The sequence below is a fragment of the Aquila chrysaetos genome, chromosome 2 (genome assembly GCF_900496995.4).
Source record: "Aquila chrysaetos chrysaetos chromosome 2, bAquChr1.4, whole genome shotgun sequence".
NCBI lineage: Eukaryota > Metazoa > Chordata > Aves > Accipitriformes > Accipitridae > Aquila > Aquila chrysaetos.
The window spans coordinates 72,843,329-72,865,684 of record NC_044005.1 but is presented as its reverse complement, the minus strand read 5'-3'; the positions used below and the strand labels follow the sequence as shown (position 1 = coordinate 72,865,684).

The 22,356-nt window shown below is 36.0% G+C and overlaps 1 protein-coding gene across 6 annotated transcripts in view; it reads left to right on the top strand.

The window, feature by feature from the left end:
* Positions 1-22,356, top strand: part of DOP1A (DOP1 leucine zipper like protein A) — a 70,287-nt gene that overhangs the window by 6,000 nt on the left and 41,931 nt on the right. For 3 of the 6 annotated variants that reach the window (XM_030034207.2, XM_041121859.1, XM_030034213.2), the window contains exons 2-11: positions 6,209-6,400; positions 8,274-8,455; positions 10,685-10,855; positions 12,481-12,670; positions 13,230-13,328; positions 14,421-14,520; positions 17,140-17,249; positions 19,423-19,531; positions 21,225-21,345; positions 22,095-22,214. In XM_030034207.2, coding sequence (XP_029890067.1) covers positions 6,263-6,400; positions 8,274-8,455; positions 10,685-10,855; positions 12,481-12,670; positions 13,230-13,328; positions 14,421-14,520; positions 17,140-17,249; positions 19,423-19,531; positions 21,225-21,345; positions 22,095-22,214 — 1,340 coding nt within the window. In that variant the 5' untranslated portion in view covers positions 6,209-6,262. Of the gene's footprint in view, positions 1-6,189; positions 6,401-8,273; positions 8,456-10,684; positions 10,856-12,480; positions 12,671-13,229; positions 13,329-14,420; positions 14,521-17,139; positions 17,250-19,422; positions 19,532-21,224; positions 21,346-22,094; positions 22,215-22,356 lie in introns of those variants that run through there. The other 3 variants (XM_030034264.2, XM_041121868.1, XM_041121866.1) reach the window with 3 other exon arrangements.

Here is a 22,356-nt window from a genome sequence, read left to right as displayed (position 1 = left end):
TACTTGTTCCTCTTCATGAACTCATGCCTGGTGTAAGTCAGACTTTGGAATACCGTGAAACAGCAATAGCAGAAAGAACATTTTACATATGTTATGTATTTCCATCAGACTATGCTCAGTGGTAGACTTACAGTTTTATTCCAGTCATCTTTCTTCTGTGAAATCCTGTATATGCAAAAGAAGAAAAGTGTACTTAATTTCTTTTTACTGACTTTTTTTTGTGTGTAATAATAAATATAATAAATAATAAACATATTTTGTAGATTCTGAAGCTGTGGGGAGTGCATCCAGTTGGGTGCCTAATCTAACCTCTGTACTACAAGCCATAGGTTTTCTCTCATTTAGTTCTTGTTTGAATGAGAATCACTCTCAGGCAAACATCGTGTGATGATTTAGAAGTTGCTAGTACGGGTAATGTACATATTGTTATGCTGATTTAATTTAATTTTGTCATGGAAAGAAATTTGAACACCTAAAGCAGTGTCATTTTTTTCTGTGGAAAAACATAATAAGCTGTTTCTGCTTGTGAATTTTGGCTGTGTAGAAAAGTATACTGGGAAGTTATTGATCACAATATTAAATAATATTAAGTGTTCTATACTGTTGCAGGATACTAATGAGTTCATGGCTAATTATAGTTAGTTATACAGTCTGGGTGTGTTTTTGTTTTGTTTATTTGGGTATTTTTTTTTTTTCCTCTTTCATTACTGTACTGAATAGCAATTGGCCAAAATAACAAGCTCAAATGGTTCTTATTCTTCAGAAGACATTAGAGATGCCTTTTTGAAAAACTCTGAAATAAGAGGACTCTGTAGAAAGTCAATTCAGAAATAATTAGCTGTAATTGGAAAATCTTTATCTTTGGTGATAGAAGAATATATGTATTTCCAACATTTTATTTTTATCTTAAGAGACTAGCCTGGGATTTGTAGTATTTATTTTGCTGTTCATGCTTTTAGATGTTTCTGAGGGGAAGCAAAGCATAATAAATTACCAAATGACAAGGCTTCTGTTTTCCATGTATTAGAATCTGTGTTTGTATTAAGTCTATTCAAATAAAAATGTGTTTCTGTAGTTACCGGCTTGGTATGTGGGCACTGTACACAGCTTAAAAAGCAATAGCTCAGTACTGTGAAATTTGAAATTTTTCTCATCCGCTTTTTAATTATCTATTAGTTCTTCTACTGTATGTCCCAAAACCATGCTTGAAACAGGAAACAATTTTAGAAAAGCCTTGAAATATTGCAAAGCTGAAACTCTGAGGAATTCAAAGGGAGCAAGTTTGTGAGCTCAGGTTCTTACAATACTTGGGACAAATCTTGAGAAATCTTGAAGTGACATGATGTATGCAGATTTGTGCTCCACAGCTATCAGCCCCTTGACCTGTACCAGAAAGCGACCACTTCAGTATTGCAGATTGCTGTGAAGCAGACAAATAGAGCAATTCTGTGAGGCTTGAAAAATGTGAGTGGAACAGTAGCAAATCAAACCCGAAGAGGAGCTTAGGGGTAGGATAGATACTGGAGAGAGCTTATGAATCGTTGGGAAGTCTTTTAACTTTGTGATTATACTGAGACAGAATCTAGAGGAAAGCTGCTTTTATTGAATAAGTGTTGATGAAGCTGTTGTTCTTCTCAATTGAGTTTCTTTAGCTTCAGTGAAAACCATGTAGAGCCTGTTAAGCAGGTTAATAGTTTGTATTGATGTGAGACTGAAGGCTCTTAGGCACATGAGTTGTGAAGGATGAGCATTTGCTGTGGAAAACACAGCTGTAGCAGTATCATCTTAATGTGACTCGTAGGAAAACCAGTACCACCTCATTGATGAAGGGAGTTGAAGGCTGCTCTGTGAACACACTATACACAGCCCCCAGCAAAAGGAGAACCACAGCCCCAGGTAACTGCTTTCCTTGTCATACTCGAAGACTCTACAGGCATCCATGTATATCCAGAATTGTGCGGTGTCTGGTTTTTAATCCCCATGAGAAGGTGAAGTGGAAGGTAGTAAGTGTCAAGATCTACTTCTGCATTCAGTTATGATTTAAATATGGTTTTATGAAATAATTTGAAAGTGTATAGTGCTTCTTAAGTAGTTTCTTCCTCATTGATAATAAGCCTTCTGCTCAGACACCCCCATTTGCTTTTTGTCCTCCATTAAAAAGAGGCATGGTCATGTAACAGGTCAATGATTACCTATGTCCAGGCTCATGAGAGTGGCTGAACCTTCAATCTGAGAAGCTTGTCCCATCTCATTAAGTATGCCAAAAGGGGAAAAAAACAACAGAAGCAAAGGTTGGTGCTCTTCATACTTTTGTTTAAAAAGATAAATAAATAACATTCCAAGGAAAGTTGGCCCTCATGTTAAATGGTGATTGTGGAATGGCAAGATAAATGGTTTATCCTTTAGGCTGTTTGGTGGTGTGGCAGAAACTGCTGTTTTCCCATGATTTTGATCTATCAAATTTTATTATTTATTTCATTTTTCAAAGTAGTAAACCATGAAAGAATAAGGGTGTGATACTTATAAGGAGACATTACTAAGCTTTAACATTGTATTGAAATATCAGTGCCGTAAAATTAAATGTTGTTAAATCTGCAGTTTTATGATAGATGAAGAGAACAGAAAAGTATCAGTAAGAATACATGATAGAAACAAGAAAAGACTAAAAACTATATTTTAGAATATCTTCAGGCTAAATAAAAAGTAAACCTTGTAGGACAAGTACATTTTTATGTATGAGAGCTAATAAAAATGGGCATTCCTGTAGTTTCAGTTATCTTAGAATAAAAATAGTGCCAGGTTTATAAAAAATAATACATAATATTTACATATTATCTTCTCTGCATCCCTGGCTTATTATGGCTACTGATATGATTTGGAGGATATATTGTTTAAAATAGAGACTCTTCACTGTGGGAAAAAATATGCAAGAAATTCTTTCTCTCCTTGTAGCCTCAAACTATATAAAACTTTTTTTAAGAAAGAAAAATGAGACCATAACCACAGAGTAATAAGAAAACAGAATATGTTTTTGCTTCTTTGTGCCAAGCTGCATAATGATTAAATTCACTGATAACATATGGATAAATATAAATATCAATTACATGATTAGAGTAAGTTCATTAGTATCAGCTGGTGTGCGATAGACTTGTCTAAAAGTATAGCTTATTCAGTCAGTTGTTAATGTTTTTTGTTTTTTAAGAGGAAGGGAATATTCTGATCAGTTAGTAAGTCCAAAAAAAACCTACCTGTTTAATCCTGTGTTCCTGCTAGTTTTGTTTAACCTTTGATAATCCTGAATCAGTCCACACTCAGCTTTCCAGTTTTTCAAGCACTTGAGGAAGACAGAGCCCTGTTTTCTGCTCAGCCATAAGTGGTTGCATTTATGCTTTAGTTGGATTGAAAAAGGATGCTAATGCTTTGTTCACTCAGAAAGCATTATTCGCTGTGTCAAGTTCTTTCTCTATCCTTTGTGCCTGGAAAAATGAGAATTGTGCTGCTTTTGTATGTTGGTCCTTTCTTCTTTTTTAGTGTGAATACTTTATTTTACTTTTGGAGATCAGACATTGGCGGTTGTGCAACTGTCTCTGAGAAATCTGTTGACATTCTACAGCTTTTTCAAAGCAAACCTGATCTTTTCTGGACTTAATCCAAAGAAAGATGGTTATTATAGAATGAAACCACATGAAATATTTTTTTAAATAAAAAGTGAGATCCAAGTGCTTTATGCCAGTGGCATATTGTGAAATCTATCAATTTGGCACCCAGAATGTGGTTTTTAAGTAATGGTTTGCATTTCTCTTCTGCCTTGGAGACAATCTGTCACTACTAGCTTGCCATCAGAATCAAGAGTGCAAAAGGTTTGTAATTCTTTGCCTTTTTATTCACTCCTGCTATCCCAGCTCTTTTTCTTCTTTTTGTCCATCCCTTTCTTGTTTTCCTCCTTTCTTGCAACTTTCCTTACAATGCTGAGAAACGAGGAGATGAGCAATATGAGGTGAAAGATAGTAATAAGGATAAAGAAATGATTAATGCAGAATTTTGGTTGTTCTATAGAAGAAAAGGTAAATGTGATGACAGCAGAAGAGAGACTTGTCTGGCACCTTACATGTGCCTATGCATGAAAGGTTAGGGGTGAGAGAGTTCTCGAAGGTCCGTCTCTGCAACCTGGAGTGGTGGTGTACTGTCTCTGACTGAAGCAACACTTTTTTAATGTTGTTCTAGCACTAACAAAAATGAAGTTTGGAAAGATTAAAGCTGGATTCTTATCAATTTATCTTCAGAACCACTTGCTAATTAAAGGAACAAAAAGGAGGGAGCAAAAATCTGCCAGGGTACTTTGTGATAAACTTGACCAGATTATGATCGTGAAATTTAGAGCCTGATTTGCTGCTGTCTTAATTTGGAGATGTCGGAGTACAGTTTTCTTCAGTTTACCTTTTTGAGTGCTGAAAAGGTAAAACAGTACTAATAGTTTGTAGGTTTGGGGGTTGTTTCAAGAACACAGCAAGGAGTTGGCCTTTAGGTAGCTGAAAATACTGGGTAATCAGTCCTAGGGTTTTATGTTGTTCAGTCAGTGGTGACTCCTTATGAGAACTGTTGACAAAGTTATTAAATAGCAGCTTCATAGCCATTTTGGGGAGAACGCTATCTGAAGGGAGGGATGGATATAGTACAAATCAAATAAAGAGTTTTATGTGTCCATATAAAACGTTTTAAATTGATTGTATATGATAAAAGGCAGTGTTCATGTTTTTGGTACATCTTGCACAACTGAAATTTTTATTACATGAAGTAATACAAGTTGAATTGAAAGTCTTCTGTGATTGGTCTAAAAACGGTTAAAGTTTTTGCTGAGCAGAATTTAAAGATAAGTGGTTTTATTATCTCCATCAACTGTACAACCACCAGAAATCAGAAGGTCACTTCTTATTTCTGCTAAATCTTCTGCTCTATTATTTCATAGGCATTTTTCATTTCAAACAGTCCTGCTATTTTGTCATATTGCTGCTCACTGGGAATAGGGGCCAACGAGGCATGTTCTCCAATTGTTTTGGAAGGGCTCACTGAAGCTGCTGTTTTCAGTGTGACTCTATTTATCATACCTGGTAGACAGTCTGATGAATACAGCTTGTTTATAGCTGTTCCGTGGTTTGTTTGGGTTTTTTGGTCTACCATGCTTCAGCCTGCGCTTCTGCACCCAATTTTCTTCCTGTTTTCCTTTAATCAAGACAGAAGAGACCAGCATCTGCTGGGTGTGAAGTCTCTTCTGAAGCTCAGTATCAGAGAGAACTCCCAAAAGACCCCAATTAAAAGGGGCACAAAAGCTGCCTTTTTCACAGACATGATACAGTAGGATTTCCCATTATGAGTTGTAATTGCTTGGGGTTAAAGTAGCTTTAAAAACATATTTCTTTTTAGTAGTGATGGAATTTCATGAAATAAATAGTGTCTGACCTATAAAAGTATGAGGTAGTGTTTCTGGAACTAGACTATCTTAATTACTTGGTGTAGACTACCATGTGATGAAAATATATAGAGCAAATTGCAAAAGCCTCTGATTACAGAACACTAGTAAACGTATACTTTTGTTGTGTGTGGATGATGGTAATACAAAAACAAAGGAAAGTTGCATTGCTAAATTAACATACCAAGTCTTGTAAAAGGAAGTTGTTGATGCATGAAAATACTCCTGAATAGTGTGTGACTATTGTATGTGTCCTTCATTCTTGTCTTCTGCCTGGAAGTGATTCAGAAAGATTGGTGTCTTCTGTTTTCAGAAGGGCTGATTTGTGGAAAGGTGGGTTTTTCTGGTGATGGACCCAGAGGAGGAAAAAAAGAAAAAAAAAATCCCTCTGTTGCATTGTTTAGAATAAACAGTGCTTTTGGGGAGGGGCAGAGCATTAATTTTCTAGGGGGTTTTGTTTGGTTTTGGAAGGGTTGTTTGTTTTGTGTTGGTTTTTTGTTTGTTTTGTTTGGTTTGGTTTTTTTTTTAATAGAACTTGATTACAGATACACTCTTTTGGACACGTGTTAAATATTTGTGTGCAATATGTTAGCTTTTGTTTAGGATTTGCTGTAAACTGATTTCAGATTGATACTTTGTAATGCCTTTGAGGAAAATGTAGTGCTCTTTATACAAAATTGTTTTAATAATATGTCTCTGGAAACAATGGTTCCAGGGTTTTTTATTTTTTATTTTGAACAGGTAATGTCTGTACATGAATTGCAAGCTAGTCTCTAGTGGGGACACCGTGGGAGGATGAACACGGAAGAGCTGGAGCTACTGACTGATTCCAAGTACAGAAACTATGTAGCAGCTGTTGACAAAGCACTGAAGAACTTTGAATATTCCAGTGAATGGGCAGATTTAATATCGGCACTTGGAAAGCTAAACAAGGTATGCCTGGCAGGTGCTTGTCGTGCTTTAACCCCAGCTGGCAACTAAGCACCACGCAGCCACTCGCTTATGCAGCCAGTCACTTGCTCCCCCCTGCCCCACAGTGGGATGGGGGAGAGAATCGGGGAAAAAGTAAAACTTGTGGGTTGAGATAAAGGACATGAGATAAAGGAGTTTGATAGGACAGAAAGGAAGAAAATTATAATGATAATAATAAAACTACAATAATAACAAAATTGGAATATACAAAACAAGTGATGCGCAGTACAATTGCTCACCACTCTCCGACCGATGCCCAGTTAGTTCCTAGGCAGTGATCTGCCTTCCCTGGCCAACTCTCCCCCCAGTTATATACCAAGCATGACGTCACATGTTATGGAATATTCCTTTGGCCAGCTGGGGTCAGCTGCCCTGGCTGTGTCCCCTCCCAACTTCTTGTGCCCCTCCAGCCTTCTTGCTGGCTGGGCATGAGAAGCTGAAAAATCCTTGACTTGGTATAAACACTACTTAGCAACAACTGAAAACATCAGTGTGTTATCAACCTTATTCTCATACTAAATCCAAAACATAACACTATACCAGCTACCAGAAGGAAAATTAACTCTATCCCAGCCAAATCCAGGACGCTGCTCTTGGATAAGATTCAGGAATTGACAAAGGGTACTGGTGTAAAAATACGGAAGTGCAAAGTTCTAGCAATCTAACATTCTTGCAAGTATTTTAGCAATCTGAGCCAAATGCTGGGTGTGTGCAAGGAGCAAACAAATGCCTTTCTAAGACTTACAGTTGAACCCTTTGTAATTGTAAGGAAAGGGGAAAGGTATTTACATTTCTAGTGGAAACAAATGCAACGTCTTTTTTATAACTAACACTTACTTCTAATGTCATTCAATGTTATTGAAATAGTGTGAAAAATAATGGCAAGTATAAATATCAGCAATATTTTATGAAGTGTGAGTTATAAAATGGGGCTCAAATCATTCATTGACCAGAGAAAGTTATCATTCTGATTCATGTTAACAGTTAAGTTGAATGTGCAATATCATCGTGATCTTTAATAGCGGTTTACAAATTAATACAGATCCTGATATCCCTAAAAATATTGTTCTAATCAGTCCTGTGTGTTTCTAGGGATCTCCAGTCAGGGTCATAGAGTACCCTTTACACAGACACACATTTTACCAATATGAAGCTTTGTAGAATTTGGCACAGAAAATTACTGGTCTGAAGCATTCACATTCTACCCTTTAAACCTTGTGGAAAATCAAGAATGACAGTACAGTTGGCAATGCCAGTGGCATAATTTCTTTGTATAAACTCCCATTTCTTTCATTTTTTTGATTGTAACAGTTCTTCCTAAACGTGTATATAAAGTGAAGGCTATGATATTGGGAAAGAAAAATATAAAGATGTAAATGCAACTCTTGTGTTCCACTCCTGAAGTAATTATACAGTTTCAGGCAGTGATAAAGTTTTGTATGTTGTCTCGCTCTATGATGGTTTCTTAAAGTTATCCCAGAGTCACCATCCACAGTTTAATAGTCCTGTTTGAGCTGCTGGCAATTGATTTTTAACAAATGGAGGTAGTAATTTTTGTCCTCAAAAGGATGAGTAAAATGAAATGGACAAGCTGTAAGTAAGGAGGCCATTGCAAGTTTTAAATGCCTTGGCAGTTCCATCTATAGCAAGCGTACAAGTGAAAGACATTGCAAAGAAAAAGCTCAACAGTACATCTTAAAACTATTATTTTTCTTCTGTTGTAACCTAGGTACGTGTTGTGACTTACTGACCGTGTTCAGGAACTCATTTATAAAATGTGCATTTGGTGTTTAACTTGTTTTGTGCTGTTTTTCTTAATGTGTTGATTTATCAGGTACTACAGAACAACGCAAAGTACCAGGTAGTACCGAAAAAGCTGACTATAGGCAAGCGCTTAGCGCAATGTCTTCATCCAGCTTTGCCGGGAGGGGTTCATCGGAAGGCACTTGAAACTTATGAGATCATTTTCAAAATCATTGGACCCAAGCGTTTGGCCAAAGATCTTTTCCTCTACAGGTACAATAGTTTAAACAATTCCATTCCAAATGCATAGTTGAGATGCTTTTGGTTTCCTGCATTTTATATTAATAATATTGCTTTGTTGTATAGCAAGAATCAGTCAATTTCTCTCCCTCGTTACTGGTGCTTGTGTAGTACTCTTCTCCTGAATATTGTATATCAGAAGATAACCAGGTCACCTAAGCTTTTGTTAGGAACCAACTTTAGCATTAGCAAACCTGGAATTTATTATTTCTTCTTTGAAATAAACCAAGTTTTGTGCATGTATGTACAGTAATTGAAGTTTTAATGCTTATTTCAGTGTATTCACATTACATTTTTCTTTTGTAATTGAAGTGGTATGGAAAAGAATTTAAGTATAGTTCATTGCAAGAAACCTTCTCTTCCAAGCAATCAAATCAACAGAACAGAAAGATTGTCCATTTTGTTAGAACAGGGGGCAAGTATAAAATTTTTCTTGCTGTCAGTCTCTAGGATAACCTTGAAAAGTAAGTGTAGTGAAAATGTACTGATTCCTAAACTTACAATAGTTTTTTGGTTGGGTGGGGCGGGCAAGACATCAAGCTATTTATTATATAATGCATAGAGGCATGCGTGCATATGTGTATATGCACATTCACACATGGTTCTTAATCTTTAGCTATCCCTGGAGAATAAAATTTCATTAGTTTGAGAGATACTGGAATAAAATAGAGTTATGTTTAGGTAGCAAAGGTGTATATTAATGCTTGGGAATAAATTGTATGCCTTAATATCAGCTATTCTGTCTTGCATTGTCAGGATTCTTATATATAGTTACATTTGGTGAGGGGAGGAGGGGAGTGTCTCATTTCTGTGTTTCCACATGTTTTTAAAGATTCTGTCAACTCATAGCTTGCTTTTCTTGCTTGTGCAGTGATTCAGTAGCTGCAATATCTTGTTAACAGTAAGTTCTAAAATAATGGAAAATGCTACCTTGTGTAATGTAACTAAAGCCATTGTTACTGATGCTTGGGGGAAGACTGATATTCACATTGAGGCATTATCAAAGATTCCAGTATTTTTCATGAAAGCCGAATGACAGTGTCTGAACATGAAATCTTGAAGGATGAGTAGTAGCCTTACAAAGAAAGACTGTGGGGTAGTGTGGTGGTTATTGAACAAAAAGACGTTTTCTGCAGAAAAAAGAAACCAACTGGCAAGGGCAAAACAATAGTTCTTCTGGACAGATAAAAGCAAAAATAATTTTTACATTTTTGTACTTTGGAAAGATTTTTTTTTTTTTCCCCCTGTAACATGGATAACATTGTATCCACAAAGATTTTTTTTTTTAATTAGTAGATTTTTATGTGTGTATTTTAAGACCCTTGTCTCAAAGAACAATAAAAAAAGGTAAGTTTCATTTTTTTCTTCATGTGTCAGGGGTCTTTTGACCTGAGTCCTCAGTGATTTTGAAAATTGCAATTGTGTTCACATGCCTTTGATTATTGGTACTGATTGTAATAATTTATGATATTTAGTAGAAATAGCAAAAATGTTTTTAGTATGTAGGTAACTTCTCCTTAGCTGATCACATTTGTAACTTTCATGAACTTAAATTCATAGTAAACTCAAAACATACTTCCAGTGTTTTCAATCCTTTAAGTGCTACATCATGAACAGTGGGTTCACTGGAAGTTTGAGAATCCGTTTTCAGACTGAATTTCTGACGTAAATATATACTTTGTTGCTACTTAACAGTATAAATATCTCAAAATTTATCTTTATGTTACTTGGTGAAGTAAAACACCATTATTTTTCTTTTCTTACAGGAGAGTATTTCTATAAATTTCCTCACATGTTCTCATCCATTTTTGTTTTTTTCTTAAGTGCAAAGACAATGTATTTTTAAATACATTGTGATGTTCCATTGTGATGTAGTTCAACATGGGCAAAATGAACGTTTTGTCTTGCAGAGATGCTCCTGGTTTATCATATTTGTTTTATTGGTGAAAGACACAGTCATCTTGGGGCCTTCAGTGCTTGCTATCACAATACTAATAAAGCTCATAATGTTAATCTTGACATACCAACCTGTCAATCTGGTAGGCAGTTATATTGTGTGGTGGTCTATGCCTGTGCAAAATTATAAGATAAAGACCTGATGCTTATAACTGCACCAGACATGCCTGTAACAATCTTGAGATATAAATTAAATTGTCTCACATGAGAAGCTTCCTAAAAAAAGATAAATTTTATTTTTCACAGTTCTGGACTATTTCCACTCCTTGCTAATGCCGCTATGTCTGTCAAGCCAACATTATTGAGTCTGTATGAGATTTATTACCTCCCTTTGGGGAAAACATTGAAACCAGGACTGCAAGGACTGTTAACTGGGATTCTGCCTGGGTTAGAGGAGGGGTCAGAGTATTATGAAAGGTAAGAATAGATATGTTAATAAGGTGATATGCTTGATTTGTTTGGGGTTTTTTTTCTGCAACTTCTCATTAAATACTTGTATGTGGATTTTTTTTTTTTTTTTTTTAAGATAGGTGGTACTTAATTTCATCCAGTCATATTAATTGTAATGGAATAGTATGGTAGAAGATTCTTAATGTTAATTACGATAACTTAACTGTTAGTTGTTCCTGTTATCGAAAGAGAATTGACATTAGGTAGACTTAGTGTTGTATGTCAGTCTCTTCTCCCAAGTAACAGGCGATAGGACAAGAGGAAATGGCCTCAAGTTGCACCAGGGGAGGTTTAGATTGGATATTAGGAAAAATCTCTTCACCAAAAGGATTGTCAAACACTGCAACAGGCTGCCCAGGGAAGTGGTAGAGTCACCATCCCTGGAGGTATTTAAAAGACGTGTAGATGTGGTGCTTAGGGACATGGTTTAGTGGTGGACTTCGTAGTGTTAGGTTAACGGTTGGACTTGATGATCTTAAGGGTTTTTTCCAACCTGAACGATCCTATGATTCTTGTTATGGATTCAGATACGTAACATGTTAGGAACATGCTGCTTGCTTCTTTTCCGTGGGTTTTCTCTAAGGTAGTACTGCCATATTATTCCTGGCCTAAAATACATACCTTAACTGAATTTAAGATAACAAAGCTTCAATCATTCAGATTTACTCATTACGATATCTAAATTGTTATTAAACCACTTAGGTGGATTATTGCTGTCTCTTACATATCTTTATAGGTTATTACTCTTATTTCTAGCAGAGTCGCCTGGGAGGTAACAGCTCTTCTTACCCAGCAAGCCAAAGCCCTCTTTGAGTTACCTTGACTGTGGTGCCTGGGGTGCTAGGGTAAAATCTTAACGTATTAAAGGATGAAGTTATACTCCAAAGCTTTGGGTTCTTGGAATTGTTCACACGCATACATATTCTCAATATTTCCAACTTCAGAAGCTAGAATTTTCACGACTTTTATGTGAAGAGCAATTTAACATCTTTTTCTATGTCTGCGTAGGTAGATAGACACAGTGTAGTTGGCATCACTAGAACAGGGAAAAAAGGCTACTCAGCTTGCCTCCTGGGGCCTGCCATAGGGTGTAGAGGTGCTGCCACATGAGCGGGCAGAAATGAGGATGGGGAAGGGATTGCTTTTGCTCAAAGAATTGTGGTATTTTTATGCCCTGTTATTGCCAGAAGTGCTCAGTGCAAGGAATGAGAGGGCAGAAGCCATTTGTTTCATTCTTTTCTTCAGTAGCTATGCTTTCCTGCTGTCTCTCTGAAACCTCTGTCTGTAGCAACACTTGGCTTTAAGTAGCAGATGAGGATGTTATTTGGCTCTTTGAACATAAGGAGTGCATAAAGAGAAGCTGTGGGCAGGCAGAAGCATTTTGCAAGCCAGGCTGGCCCACAGGCTTGCTAGTTGGATGACTCTGTTCAGGCTGCATTATAAGATTCAGTGTATAATTTGGGCTTCTCTTGGCTTCTCAAAAGAAAGTTTTGACCTTCCTGTAACAACTTATTTTTATATTTATTAAAATTGGGGGCAGGGGCAAGGGCTGTGATACGTGCCCTAATTCAGCTGACTTGATTTTACTGCAGAACGAACACGCTGCTGGAGAAGGTTGCCTTGGCTGTGGATCAGTCGGCGTTCTACAGTGCTCTCTGGGGTAGCCTCCTCACAAGCCCTGCAGTTCGCTTACCTGGGATCACCTATGTCCTCTCCCATTTGAACAGGAAGCTTTCAATGGAGGATCAACTCTACATAATTGGCAGTGACATTGAATTAATGGTAATGTTTTCTTGGAACAATGAAGACATTGGTGTTATTTATTTATATAACAGTATACTTCGGGGGGTTAGATGTCTTCTCTGTCTTTGTACATAGCCTTTGAAGAGATAAAAATGCACATTTATTTATTATAGCTCCAGTTAAGCTGATGTTTTTGTGCATGATAAAGTGTTGCAAAGCTGAGTTAATGTTTCAGAACTGCTCACGTTTTGTATAAAACTTTCCATTCATTACACGCTTCAGTTAAAAGTGGTTGAATTTTGTTGTTGTAAGGTTTGAAAAATATATAGAGTATTATTTTGTCTTTTAAACTTAAGATATTCATTGGTAATATAAAAAAGCAAAGGCTTAATTTTGTATAGTTCAGGGAATCTGTTGGTTATATGTTTTCTCAGTGGTGAAACTTTATTTTCCTGTTTTTTCTTGTTTCATTATTCAAAATTTTAAAATAACTTCATTGCATACATATCACTATTTATAAAAAACTGATCTTATTTTGTGAGTGTTCTCTTAAAATAATACAGTAAATAACTATTTTGGGGGTCTGCCATTAATTCAGGTGGAAGCAGTAAGCACATCAGTGCAAGATACCAGTGTTTTAGTACAGAGGAGCACGTTGGACCTTATCCTTTTTTGTTTTCCTTTCCACATGAGCCAGGTAAGTTATTAACACAAGAGAGATGAATTGGCAAACTCCTAAATGTACTCCACTTCTTAAATCAGTAGCAGTATTTAGTCAATCTTTGTTAATGATTTTCTTCAAGCTTGAACAAGAGTCATATGTAAGAGTTTCTCTGATAGGTTTGGCTATTCTCATGTTGTGATCTCTGCCCTTCTGCTTTTTAAATTGATGTGTTAACTTTGAAGTTAACTTGTAACTTCTGTACATGCAAACCCAATATGAATTATGATGTTTAGTCCATGCAGAAGCTTTTAATTTGCTCTAATTTGATGAGAAAACAAATTATCTAGTCTTATGCAAGTTTCCAATTCTCAGTGTTCAAAAGCAGCAAAAGTTAATCCTCTTAGCATAACTTATTCAGAACACTAGAGAATCGAAAATGATCCTTGGTATTGGGTGAGTAGTTAGCCCTAGCAGTAGTGGGAGATAGACCTTACAACTTTGAGGTAATTTTTTTGGACTGTGATTTATTTTACTCCTGGAGGAAAACATACACAAGGTTGATTCTCACTTGTTAGAAACTGTGAAAAACCTGCACTGCACTTTCCTGTAAAAAGAACTGTGTTCTTGCTTGTGGAAATGATTCGTTCACATTTATCAGTTACTGTAGGAATAGTTGGAGTGTCTCTATTCAGGTGCTAGAATGGTGAAATTATAAATACAGCATTTTTTTTAATATTAAGACTCACACAAACATTGAAAGTAGTAAGAGATTGAAAGGTATTTAAAATTCTTCAGTGATTTTTTTTTTTTTTTTTTTACAGTGGATTTTAGTTGAATTTGCTTCCAAGGCATAAAGGAAATGAAATGTCTTGTAACAGAAATGAGCTGTTAATGGAGTCAAGTATTTTTGCTGTTCATAAAGGGTGCATACTATTACAAAGTGTCTGTTCCAAATAATAATCATATTTTGGTTTCCTAAGAGCAAGATTACATTGTCTTGTACTATTCTGAATTCAGCAATGTCAGAACATGAAATTAACTATGTTTTAGTGCATGTTAAGCTGCTAGCATAGAAAAAGTGTTACTTTTCATAGTTATATTTAATCGTATTTCTAACTTCTTCAGGCCACACGTCCGGACATGATCAGAATTTTGTCAGCAGCCCTTCATGTAGTACTGCGCAGGGATATGTCACTCAACCGAAGGCTTTATGCATGGCTCCTAGGTAGGTTTGTATTTCATTTCATTGTTCACTAAAAGTGGAGGAAGGATCATATGTTCATTAGCAGTATTTTGCCATATTGTGGAGAAAGATTCTTGGAAAAATGAAGTACTTAATTTGTATCATAAGGAAGAAGGGCACTCTGTCTCTCCGTGGACATAAAAGATGGAAGAATGTCATGCTGGAACTCTTTCCTGTTCATATAAGTTATTGGTACATTTTCCTATAGCAGCAGTTATGGGCCACATTCCAGAGTAGAGCCTGGTGCACTAGGCCTGTGTAGATAGTGAAAGGCAACTTTTGTCTCCCTAAAAACATAAAATAGAAAAAACAGAGAACAGGCATTATAGAGTGTAAATGGCAGTTGGAACACAACAGCATACAAGGGATGAAAATAAAAGAATGTTGAAAAATGTTGATATTACATTCATGGAGGCTTGAGTATGCAAACTTTAATCTTCATTAGATATTTGCATGGTTGAATTAGCAAATCAGCAATCACTTAGGTTCTCCATACAACTAGAATATTATTTCAATGCCTTTCTGGGGTAAAAATCGATCAATGACAGGATGCGCACTTTTATTTCTAAGTGGCAGAGTATCAATACAATACATGTTTAATTTTTTACATGAAACCAGTGTGTAATCAGAAGAGGGTAGCAGAGAATAATAGCTATTTAGAAGACTGACTATTTAGGGAATATTTAGAAAACTAGACATTAGAAAATTTTAGAAAACATTTACTCCTACTCAGCCTTGTTATTTTAAGGAAATGAAGCCTGTGGTCACATGAAACTGGCCTGTTAGTCTTTAAAACCGCTTTCAGCCCATTTTGAGAGAAGTCAGGATCTCTGACATGGGAGTTCCTAAGAGTGTCACAGAAACTGGAGACTGAATGGAGAGACATAAAGTGGTTTCTCTACTTGAGGGGAAGACTGTTTTACAGTCTGCTGTTACCTTTTTTGTTTGACTTCCCAGCTCACCAGCAAGCACGTATGTGCTGCTCAGGCTACCCAGAACCCTTCCCAGCAGCTCTTGCATCTTTTCCAGCTGATAGTTAAGACATCAGAGGCAGGTAGCTTGTGGGTGATTGGGGAGCAAGGAAGTAAGTAGTTAAGGTACATGAGAGAGAATTGAAATTACAAAGGGAGGGATGAAGTCAGCAACAGTGTTTTGCATGAGGGGATTGGGTTTGTTGCTGTAGAAGTTGCAGGGATTTAGAAGATAAATATGAAAAAATCCTGGCTTCTTTAGTTAATCATTTCTCAAGACACTGACTTGCAAATTACTCATCTTTAAAGAAAGACAGTGAAATGCACTGTCATGCTCCATACCTACATTTTCCAATTTAGGGAAAAAATAATTTCCAGATTAAAAACTGCACTAATGTTTCATCTAGATTTGGTGGATTATATATGTTTTTTGCTGTCATTGAAAAAAATATTTTATGTATTTAAAATATCATGCTGCTTTTTTAGTTGTGGAACATTCTTCTACAGCTATTTCATGAGCATAGTCTCCACTGAAAGATAATATAACTTCAGAAGATAGTTTTACAGTGACTGTTCCTGGTCCTGTTTAGTGAACAGCTAGTGCCTCCATTCGCTATATATTTGGACAGACCTTCTGGCCATATAGCTTTTTTGCTTGTTTTTCTTTTGACACTGTGCTGCTTTTATATTACCATGATATTCTACTCCTAATATAAAACATTGGGAGAGGGGAGTCAGTTACACTGGAGGACTCTTTGAAGTCTGATGTTCTATATGAAGTTATTTAATTCTGATGTCGGGTATTCCTTCCTGTTGTTTTATAGCTGGCAGTGGTGTATTAACATTCCCTAGGCATAAAAATCATGTTACATATCTTTAAATCCAGGTTAGTTTAGTCATTGTTAACAATTATTGTTTTAAGTTGCTGCTAAAGGGCATGCATCTTCTCAGGCTTTCATTCTATTTTTGTCACTTCAGCACAAAAACTGTGGAAAAGTCTTCTGTGGAACAGGGTGATATCCTGTCTGACTTCTTGACTTTTTTTTTTTTTAATTCTTATTTTTTTCCTTAGGCCTATTTTTTGTAGAATAAAATATTTACTTGTAAAAGAAAAGATACAAACTTACAAAACAAAGATCTGCCCCCTTCATGTAATTTTGAATTTAAAATATTGATTTTGTGTAATGTGACTGATAGTCTCTCTAAGTGCCTTAGTCATGTCAGCGTGTTTTGGTGATTATCTCTTTATATTTAAAATACTGAATTTTGTGTTCTCATAATAATATTAATATTGAAATCTTTTTGTGGGACAGGTTTTTTTGAAGATACTCTAGGACTATGTGGTTCGTGCAGTGTTTGTGAACATTTGTTTCTTTTGTACAAGTAGTAATTTGGTTAATAATGTCGCATAAAACTAAAGTTTGTAAGTTGTGTGCAAACTGCTTGCATGGAAGTATCACTTAGTTTCCTGTATTAAACTCTATGAAATCATCTTTCTCTTGCCAACATTACTTGGACTTCATCTTGGTAAGTTATCAGTGCTAGTGTGTTGATTTCTAGTTTAAAGAAATTGGCAAAATTATTCTATTGAGACAAGTATTCATTTGCCTTGTCTTTTGTTTGCTTGAAGGTTTTGATAACAATGGTGCCCTTATAGGACCCAGAAGTACAAGGCACAGCAATCCTGAGGAGCATGCCACTTACTATTTCAACACCTTCTCTAAGGAAATGTTAGTCCAGGTAGCTATACGATGTTTTATTGTCGCATATATCTTCATAAATGGATGCTGATCAAAGTTACTGTATCTTTATCTTTTGACTTGCCTTTTCAATGTGGCCATGTAACTTCTGTCTTTTTATGGTGTTGTGTCCTACTCTTCTAAAACTTCCTCAGTGGAAAAATGAAGACATGGGATAATGTGTTTGTTTAGGATAACAGTATGATCAGGACAAATACTAGATTTGTCCCTCTTCTCTTCCACTATGAATGTAGCACACATGGAAGATACTTGATTATGAGCCCAGCACACTGGAGCCTGTTCTTTCATAAAATGGAGTTGGAAAAGTCTCTTCTACTTCTGTAGATAAGGAGACTTTTCTGTGTCTTGGGAATTGGAAAAGTTTGATCAGATAGTATTTAGAAGGCCTGACTAAGAAGGGTCTTTGTCCTCTCTAAGCAAGGGGGACATCTTTTCTGCTGTCCATTGGCAGTCAGGAATAGACGAGCAAATTGGCAGTCATACTATTTGACCCTTAAAGCCTTGTTAAGTGAGCTGAGATCATCTGACCTCAAGAACTGTGCTCTCACAGTAATTAAAGTATACAGATGTCTTTCAAGATGCTGTGAGTCTGATCTTGAAATCAGGAAGATATTTTATCATTAAAGCAAATTGATAAGGTCCAGATTTTTCTGTTATTCAGTCAGAATTGCGGTGCTATATATGGGAATGGGAGTGGGCATTACAATATTAGCTGAGATAAGAATATTTAGCTCCTCACAACTTAAAGCTGATATCTAGCATAGAGCTAGCACTTTCAGTTTTACCTGAATGAGATCTGCTGTTCTGCTGATGAGCAAGAGACCCCAGAATTCCAGTGCAGCAAGCACCTCATTGGCATTCTCTCACCCTTCTCTTGTCACCCTTCTGCCTCTCATGGCAGATGATTTGGAAATTATTCAAGTGTAGAGGAGAGGCCTGAATGAGATACAGTTTGACATGTACCTTTTATACAAAATGTGGTGAGCTTTTAGCAACATTTAGGCATTTGTTAATAGATTGTGGTCTTCCTTTTAAACCTGTCTATCTTTCTAGCTTAATCAGTCCTTAAAGCTTTTCTGTCTGAAAAGACTTAACAACAGTGTAGAGTTGATATAGTCCTTTTTTTTTTTTTTTTTTTTTTTGGTAGCAGGTACTACTGCTACAGTAGAATAGAGAGTGGCCGTTTTTTATAACAGAGATAATTCACTTGTTTTTTGCTTTAAAATTTTTTTACAGATGTTAAAATCAGTGGTTTGCTCTACATAACACAAATTGCATATGCCTTCTAAAACCATTTGCTGTCTTTTGAAAGACTTCAAAAGCATTTCTCCTTTCTGCCTTCTTCCCTAGCAGTCTCTTTGTTCTTTTATCCAGTCCACCCCCATCTTATTCATTGATACAATGTACTGAAAATTCTGACTGTCTAAAGGCATATTCAAGTACAGAAGAGTTTTCTTTCAGGATACTGGCTGATAATACTTGGTTTATAGCAGATAGCGAGGTCAAACCTGTTTTCCTGCCTCTCTTCTTTCCCATCTCTCTTCTTTCTCTTCTTTGTCCTCCTTTTGAAGAAGCTCTAAAAGAAACAAACTAGTTCTGAGTCAGACAGCGAAGCCCGCCACAGAGAAAACTAAGCAAAATCTGTGGCACTTTCATTGGACTTTTTTTAATTCTGCAGCTCGTTCCCTAAACTGCTTCAATGTAGAAACTCAGTTTTCCCATTTGTTTTGAAGTTGTCATTGCTTTCTACTCAACTTAGTCAAGAAAGTTTTCTGCCACATAGGTGGGTATATCCTAGATGGACAGATTATTATTTAAGCCCTTAATATCTACATGCCTTACCTTCTCAAACAATTTCTTCATCACTTTTCATCTCTTCTCTTTTATTCTTCTGAAATTTTGAGTTGGTATCTGTTTATAATATTTTATTTTGACTTTAAGTATATAAAACTTACCAAGTTCTGTTCCACAGAAGTATTCTCATAGGCAAAGTTGAGAGAATACTTAAGCATGGAGAGAATGAGCTGCAGTAAAATGAAATAGTGGTCTCCACTACTGAGAATTTTCCCTTTATATATAGCTTTTTTATTGCATCTTTCTTTAAAAAACTGTTTTCTGGTTTTGTTGTTGTTATATGCTTTTGGTCTTCATAGGCAATGGTTGGAATATTACAAGTTAATGGGCATGGAGAAGAAAGCACATTAATGCAAGACTTAAAGCCTTTTCGAATTCTTATCAGTTTGCTGGATAAGCCTGAACTAGGTAATTTTCATATTACTTAATATTATTGCTAGTCTTTAAATTGCTTTACGTGGTTTTCCTTTGAGAATTTTTCTCTCTTGATGGTCAAATTGAAAAAACTGTTTTCTTAGTACTGGCAGGTTAGCTAGATTTCTTAGATCTTCCAAACTAATAATTTAATATATTAATTATATTTACCTTTTACCAAGTGCAATTTCTTCTACTTTCAACACAGGAAATAGTAAATTAAAGTCATAAAGAGAACTGACTCCATGTTGGAAGAAATGCAGATTGGATCTTTTCCATTTCTTTAATCAAATAGTGATTTTCACTATTTTAAATCTCAGCTGTTGCTTTTGGGAATAATCTGCTCTTTCTTCTAATATACACAGAGATAAGAGATATTAACAACAAAACAATTTTTTTTTTTTTTTTTTTTGAAGAATTTATCCAGAGGAAGCCAGTATTTCTTTGGCTTTGTGGGTCATTTGTTTGGTGGTTTTTTTGGTGGTGTGTTTTTTTTTTTTCTTAATTTTCCTTTCCCCTGTTTTAAGTGTTTAAATGCACTTTTTAGCAGGTATCTGCAGAGGACTATGGGACAAAAGTAGATGAGGCAAAAGTATTTACAACAGTTAAGTGTTGAATATCTTGCCTTTTTCTTTGGAATAACGGTTTTGGAGGTGACTGAAAAGATCAAAATAATTTCTGAAGTCTATCCTAAGATTTGGGGACGGGATAATAAAAGCGTAAAAATACAACAATTAAAGAGTACAACTTGAATGGAAGTGGTTAAGACAGACTGCAAAGAACAAAGTATCTGACAATAATTTGTCATCTTCCTGATAATTTGTGATTTCTGGAGGTCAGTTTAAATTTTCAGGGCCAATGTGTATGTTAAGATTTCATGAAGTAAGCAGAGGTATGAGGATTCTTTCAGCAAACTGAGGTGGAAGAAGCTAATAGGATCTCTACTTAACTCAGTGAGCGCACTTTCACTGAAGGCAGCTCAGTGAGGTTAGGAGAAAGCATGAAAAAGCAAAGGATATTTCAAGCAGAATCACTTTGTGAACTCTTTTCAAAATAAGTTTGGGTTTTTTTCTTCAAACTTGAGATTTAGGTCAAATCTGAAGGAGGTGCTATTTCAAAAAGTATCCTGCAGACTATATCTGGAATTAAAGAAAACGTGCCTCAAATTAAAAGGAAGGAAGATGCTCAAAATATTTAACCTCGTATTTGCATTTAAATATTTGAGTCTATTTTCCATATGATAACAGCATGAGCTAGCTTACGGGTGGATATTTGAAACTGTTTGGTTGAAAGCTACCTTTGATCAGGAATCCATGTAGTCACATTTACATGTTACTGAGCTGAGCTAATAATCCTTCAAAGAGGGTGTGTTGGCTTGAACATGGGCTATGCTGATGTGACTGCATAGCTTTTGAACTAGGCGTGTTTGTATCCAGCAGTCGTTGTACACAAATTGTATGGGAAAAGAACTCTGCTTGTGCTTTGTATACTCCTGGGAATAGCAATTGCCTGTGTATTTCTGGAATGCAAAAAAACCGTCTGAAATTGAGGTAGTTTGTGAAATTGAACAGAAGGAATTTTATGGCTTCAGTGACCAAAGCTAGCTAATGATTTGGGTAGTTTTTAGACGTGGACTGTTAGCGGTACTATAATGCATAAGACTGTGATTGCTGGTATTTCTCCCTAGGCCCTGCGATCTTAGAGGATGTATTGATTGAAGTGTTTCGAACATTATATACACAGTGCAAAGCAGAACTGGAGCTTCAGGCAGAACCTTCTTTCAACAAAGACCACACACAGCTAAGCAGGTGAATAATGAGTATACTGTATTTTGTATTAAATAATATATCTTTTTGTTGTTGAAACCGTGACTGTGAAGCCTGTGGGACTGTGACCTGGTTTCATCATGATACAGGATCCATTGACATTAATTGCAACTTCTGTGTTCAATGCAAAGGTCTGACGGGCTGTGGCTTTTTTTTTTTTTTTTTTTTAATATTTAGCATATGTTTTATTCTTTATCCATGACAAAAATGCTTGCTTGATACAGCTGGAAGTCAGTATGTCAATGGTATAGATTAGTTGTGGCATTCTTTACATCTGTGTTCTTCAAAAAAAAAAAAAAAAAAAAAGAAAAAGTGGACTGATGAGCTGTCTTGTAGCACTCCTCATTTTTAGTCTAGAAGACAGCCAGAGACGGGGATAAAAAGAGCTTCAAGATTTGAGTTGAATATCTTAAAACATGGGGAGAAGAGGGAAGTTCAAAGCTGGGGGGAGAAACAGCTGTAGGAACGATCATGGGAAAATGGATCTTTAAAAATGTGGTTAGAAGGCAAATACTAAAGTAAGGATAGAGAAGAAACCTAGCAACTGTGAAAAGACATTGATATGAGGAGCCCGCCAATATACTGAGCCCTAGAGCAACAACCACTGTAGGGATGAGGGGAGGATAATTTCTTAGTGTAAACTGGCAGTGGGTAAACTCACTGTGATGTGTAGTTACCTAACTCAGAAATGAAATGTAAAAATGTAAAATGTTCTTTTTATTTTCTTTCAGCAAACTGAGAGAAAACAAGAAAACAGCAGAATTGATTAAAACTGCCAATCTTCTCTTTAATTCCTTTGAGCCTTATTATATGTGGGATTACATTGCTCGTTGGTTTGAAGAATGTTGTAGGTAGGTTATAATACTTAATCTCTGTATGTGTAAAGTTGAAGTTGACTTTTGTTTTATAAGCTTTTTGTCTTCAAAGAAGTTACTCTAATGTGATCATTTAGTCTGTAAGTCTTTTTCTTCCCCATCCCTTTAACTTCAATAT